Here is a 6342-nt window from a genome sequence, read left to right on the forward strand (position 1 = left end):
AAAAATGGAAACAAACTTAATCCACAAGAGGCTTAAAATAGCACTGTAGTGGGAGGCAAGATTTTTGAGCTTGTTTTCACATTTTGAAAATTCCACTGTTTCTTTGAGAAGAGAAACAAAAGGATTACTTTGATGAAATTGTTCTGGGGTTTTTAGAGCCCTATTTGTTACAGTCAATACCAGACTTTGGGCATAATAACCCTCATGTAGCAAATTGACAGGAAAAGTTAAAAAGGCACAAATTCTGTTAAGAATGTAAAACTGAACTAGGGATGCACAACTATGTGTTTCCATTATTATTTTCCCTAATAACTGCAATAATGAAGCTAGTAAGAGCCATCACAGTACCTTACAAGTGATGCCCTGCTATGTTGTCTCTCTAACAGGCTGCAGTGAGGCTGTCTATGAATGCATCCACTCAGTCTTCCTGGTTGGGTGGGCAGCAACAGACCCCCACCATAATGTCACCTGTCCCCATCCCCCCTTTAATCCTGACCCATAAGCTCCCCATCAACTCCTCATCCATCCCCAGGCGGAGTTCCACACACCCTGGACAGTCATTGACACAGAGGGTAGCACCTCCTCTTCCTTTGGCAGTCCTTCCATCCCAGCACTCCAGCTGTAGGAGCCACCATCCCATCACTTCTCTGTGCTGCCACTGAGGTCACAGCCCTGCTTGTATGAGCACACCTCTAACTCCTCCTGCTCATTCCCTATGCTGCATGCATTCCCACAGAGGCACTGCTGTGTCCCCGATGAGACAGACTTCCTGGCTGGAATGTCTGTGAGTCCTTTGTGCTGCTCTGCAGGTGCTCCTGCTGACCTGTGACCCCTTTCCTGGCTCTGGGCATCTATGGCCAGCAGTGGCATCAAACTGAGATGAGGAGTGGGATGGACTGAGGCTCTCCTCTAACTGCAACCTTATTTTAAAGCCCTCTTCACCTGCTTGGCAACCCTATGGCCAAAAATGCTCACACACATAAACAGATGATGCAGTCCAGACACCCACCACACCACATAAAAACTGCTTTATTGATTGCAGTTTACATGTTACAATCAATTTATGATTCCAATCATTAGGCCAGCTGCTTATAATAAGCTGCCACCACAGTCACATGGGAACTGGACAAAGAGATGTTAGTTGCTGAGGCATCCTCAAATAGAATCAGTTCGGCTTCTTGGGCATTGAAGAGACAAGCAGATAATAAAAAGCATACATTGTTCCTGAATTAAAAGACAGAAAAGATATTTTCAGATTAGCACACAGAATTCATTTCAAGTCAGCTTTGAAGTTTGTTCCAGAAGAAATACTGACAATAAGCAGCTGCAATTCAGACAAAATACATTCCCCCAGCCACGCCTCAATTTTTTTGGTAATTCATATTTTAGAGAAAAAAAACTAAAACAAATCTCCACAGACTACACAAAAAAAAAGACATAAGAAGAGTGGGAAGAGGCGTGTCTGTGGAACCTACATAATCAAGAAGTAATTGTTACTCATTCTTAAAGTAGCTGAACTGAAAATCCTTTTGATCAACACATTTAAGTTAGAGGCTATTGCAAAATTAGGTAACAAGCAACATAAAGGTTAAATATATACAGTATTATGAACCTTGGTTATATTTCTGCTAGTTTTCACAGCACATGAAAACTCAGTACACTGAGTATCACCTACCACTAAGAGGAGTCAGGTTAGTGTGAAAACTGGTTCATGGATGTGCTATAATTACATTTTACTCCTTTGCAGAATAGATAAAGTAGTTATGTTTTTCTCTAACACCATGCATGAAACCTGAAGGAGTGTTCAGACCACAGTACATAGTCTGGGAAAAAGCCATATGAAAATCTAAGCCTGGAAAAAGCACAAATGAATACACAGTATCTCCAAATGTAGTTTCTTCTTCTCTACATAAACTTTGCATGTTATAAAGAACAGACTGAACACATTGTGTAATTATTTTACAGAGAAAACACCATCTGTGTTGGAGACTGTATCAAAGAAAAAATATTTTAATACTAGTGCATTGGAAATTGTACCAAAGCATAAATATTTCAGTATTAGCCTTACCAAACACTGTAAGACCCGCAGTGGTTCTGTACAACAGAGAATCTTTTGCCCCGCCTTTAAGATGCACTGGGAGGCCATTGTCCTCCTAATGGAAACAAGTGACAAAAGTAAACTATTTAAATGCAGTTCTTGCAATGTGGTGTTAATGCAACTACAATTAGCCAGCAGAAGAATTAACACCCCCGTTGTCTTCCTGACTCCCAAAAGACATGAACCTTATTTAGACCCATTCTGTCTTGAAAGCCTCCATTCTGGTATCAGGTGATGACTCACCAGGGGAGCACAATAAATCATGTGCACAGTTCATATCTAAAGCAGTGACTGGCAGATGCCTGAACACTTCTGACACCAGCCAGACCCCTCGGGTGCACGGGATGTGATTTCCATCCCTAGAAACCTCCCATCCATCTCCAGCATAGTCCAGCTCCCTGCTACAGGGAGCAACACGGGGAAGAGTCTGTATTGTCACTTGGTGGCATACAGGAAACTGTTCTGCTCCACCCAAAGTAAAACTAAGCACCAGATCCACATGATCTTTACCCTTGTCAGTAAGATCACACTGCTCTGGACTTCAAGCCAGCCTCCAGTGCTGGTCACCTGCAACCTACTCCAGCTTAACTTGCTGTCCCACAAGAAAGGAATGAAAGGAGGAAGAGAAAAGCCTAGAGACCCCTGCCAGCAGAAACTGAAACCCTGACCCCCTCCTGTCACCAGCATCACCCTCCCACTTCCTTCCCCTTGGCTCACAATGAACACCATGCTCCTTAGTCAAATATCTCAACAAGACTGGCTTTTTCTTTCAAGGGGAAGGAAAGTTATAAGATACTATTTAAGTGGGGTTTCTAATATAGTTAGAATTAATCCAATTGCTTAAAACCTTTACAGTTTACATAACTGAGAAATATGCTAATACCACATCCTAATTAAAAAATTTTGGTGCTCATCTATGAGCTATAGAAAGAGATGTAAGATTTCAGGTTTCCTTTTTCACTGTATTTCTGTCTCCTCACTCTTTTTCCCCCATATCAACTCATTTCAGAGTACTTTATCTGCCTAATACTTATGAGAAACTCCAGTACAAATAATTTCATGGGGTAAAAAAACCCCTAAAAGTCAAGCATGCATGCAAAAATACTCAACCTCTGCAGAAAATAACTGCTAATTACAAATGCTCGAGTCACACGACTGATTTTGAAAGCTCTCATTGGATGTAAAGGGGAGCCTGACCACGTCTTTAGACAAAAAAAATGCAGTTATCTACTAAAACCTTGTTAATCTATTAACATTATTCAACTCACTCGTTACCTCATTATTTTTCATTACCTGAAAAAGTTTCTGACCCTCAGAAACCCTATTTTCCAACTGCCTGCGTGAAGCAGTGCTTATGGTTCTCTGGAAAACCTGGCGAAGAGCCTGAAATAAAAAATAAACAGCATTTTAATAAAAGTGTCATTTTACAGCTCTGTCCACACTGGGTAGAAAATGCTGCTTTGAAAAGAAAGAAGTGAGGCAGCAAAAAAAAGGCTTTTAAAAATAAACAAAAAAAACAAACTAACACACAAAACTTAACCAAAACACGTTAGTTTTGAATTCAGTACATTTTTCAGCAAACTTTGTAAAGGACTGCTTTACTAGCTACCTGAAAAGGAAAAACTCGGGAGAATTCCTTTCAGTAAGATACAAGATTTACAGATCTGCAGCATAACCTTCAGGTTCCCTTTCACTGGAAATCTCAGCCTCTGCCCCTTAGACCTCAGTTCTAGGCACCACTTTCTGTGTCAGGGACAACAAAAATATCATTGTACCTAGCAAAAGGGACAATAATACTTTTAACAAACGTGTTTGTGTCCTGTCACTGCTGCAGTTCACCCCCGAGCCACCAGCCCAGGAGACAACCTTCACAGCGCTAAGGAGGCACCTCCATCCTGCCACACACGCAGCTCAGACCACCCTGCTGCCTCCTGAGCTGGCATCTGTCTTCATCTCCTGATCATACAGGGCAGCCTACCAAAATCAATGACCTGTGTACAATTCTTTAATCTGCCTTCGCTAAAATGTCAAGGCTCAAAGCGCGGTAGCTCTAAGCTGCCAGCGGCCTCGGCCTCCTTCAAGTAACATTAAAAACACATCGTTCCCACACAATTAACACCGCTAAAATCGCAGCCACCGGGCGAGCAAATATACATACAGCTGATGCTGGCTGCAAGGAACGGGACAAGGCATCTGCTGTCCTTACCCACCCCAAATAAACACGCTGTAAAATATATCTCCCTAAAGACGAGCTAAGTGTACCGAGCCCCCCGACTCGACCTTATCCACTCAAGTCCCCGAAGCTCAGCCTAGGCGGAGCGAGCCTAAGACCTTGCTCCGACCCCGCAGGGGGCTCGCAGCGCCCGGCAGGGACAGCGGCCAGCACGGCCGAGCCCCGCGCCCGGGCGGCACCGCGAGCGAGCCCCACACACCGCCGGCCGCCCTCCCCGGGCCTCACCAGCGCGTTCCGCCACATCGCGCCTCTTGGTCCTGTCACCTCCCGCCGGCAACAAGGGCAGCGGAAGGGGAAGCGGCTCCCCCGCCCACGGCGGACGCACCACAGAGAAAGCGGCCCGGAGCGCCGCCGCACAGCCCACAGCGCCCCCCGCCAGTCCGCCCGGCGCGGCCGGCTGCGGCACCGCGGGGCTGGCCTGGGCTGGGCTGAGACCCAGCACCGGGCAGGACGAGCGGTGACCTCTCGGAAGGCGCGGGGCCGGCAGCGGCTGCGGCACACCGGGAGCGTTTGTTTCCTCACGCCACACAGCCCCGGCGGGGAACTGCTGTGCCACGGCATTCTGCGGTTGCCGGCCGCCTCCCTCCACCTGCAGAGGGCGCTTTGGGAAATCCATGAAAGTCCCCCCGAGCTCCTGTATAGAGAATTTTAATTCTCCTTTCGCTGAAAAGTGCAATACCTGCAGAGGGCGGGATGCGTGTCCTGGGAGAGCAGCGCCCTGGGCTGGCCATCCCCAGAGGCCGCTTGAGGCAAGCACGCCGGGCGAGGCAGAGCCTGGGTGCGACTCGGGGCAGCGGGTCTGGCACCCCTGGGTGGGTGTGGCACCCTTTGTTGAGTCACCAGGCTCAGAAAACCCCGAACTACCCTTTGCAGCACCTGCCCAGCGCCTGGAGCCCCGTTACAGCGGGGATATCGCTGAGAGTACTGTGCGTGCGGGAAAAGAACCACACCAACTTCAGCTTCGTGTTTCGCGATGTGTAATTACACAGAGTGAATGCCGGAATTGTATGAAATACAAACCTGTTTGTATTCTCAAGGAAGAATCATTTGCCCTTCAAGACGCTACTCTGAGAAGCCTGTGTTTTTTCTGCATTGCAGGTCTAGCCCCGTATTTTGATCTTCTCATGCTTCAGCCTTAAGCTGAAACACAATGCTGTCGGGAATGCTCTCTCTGGCTTTGCTGCAGTTGAAGTGCACTTGGGTTTTCGTATTACAATGGCTTTTGCACTGGTGCCAAACCTGACGATGAACAACGTGTCAAACACGACAAATTAGTGCTGAATTCAGTATCAAAATAACAAGGATCATATCTCAAAGCACTACACTTCTCAATCTGATGAGCTGTCTCAGAAACTAAAAATGCGATAACAAAGAAGTACTTATAGGCATAGCCTTAGCTATGCAGAATATTAAAAATAGCATTTAAAAAGCATAGCCATGGACAAATAAGTGCTTTAACAAAGGAGGAAACTTGATGCATAATTTAACAGATAGTTTTAAAATATTCAAGCAGTGTTACTACAGAATAGCACTTAAAAACACGTTACTACCACTGCAAGACAGATTTCCATTCATTCCTCTTGCAATCTTATGAATGTATACAGCATTTTATTCTGATTTTCATACACAAAGTTGTATTGAGATACTGGCAAAGGGATCATAATTCACAGAGAAAATATTATCCTAGTTTCTGCTGTGTGGGCTACTTTCTGGTATGTCTGAATCTAAACTTGAGGGATAATTTCTGTAAAAATACACTTTACAACAGAAAGGTCATATTTAAGGATTGTCATGTGAGTTACTGACCTACCAAAGCTACGTTATAATTGCTCAGAGCAAGCACAGCTGGTATCTTCAGTTTTGACTAATTCGTGAAGAAACTGAGGGAACAAGAAATGGCAACTTGCTGCTTTAGGATGAAGATGTTTCATTAGAAACAAATACACTGCTCCTTCCTAACTGAATAGGGCAACTCTTGAATATGTTGCATTGTATAACAAAATTGCATATC

At 45.2% G+C, this 6342-nt stretch overlaps 1 protein-coding gene across 1 annotated transcript; it reads right to left on the bottom strand.

The window, feature by feature from the left end:
* Positions 1-1010: 1010 nt before the first annotated feature.
* Positions 1011-4712, bottom strand: COX7A2 (cytochrome c oxidase subunit 7A2). The gene is made up of 4 exons (XM_079298651.1): positions 4557-4712; positions 3392-3481; positions 2069-2153; positions 1011-1224 (listed from the first exon to the last, which is right to left on the bottom strand). Exons 1-4 carry the CDS (start codon positions 4572-4574, stop codon positions 1166-1168), a joined length of 252 nt encoding a protein of 83 aa, XP_079154777.1. The 5' UTR covers positions 4575-4712; the 3' UTR covers positions 1011-1165.
* Between the last annotated feature and the right edge of the window lie 1630 nt (positions 4713-6342).

This window comes from Erithacus rubecula (assembly GCF_903797595.1).
Source record: "Erithacus rubecula genome assembly, chromosome: 2".
In the NCBI taxonomy this organism is placed as follows: domain Eukaryota; kingdom Metazoa; phylum Chordata; class Aves; order Passeriformes; family Muscicapidae; genus Erithacus; species Erithacus rubecula.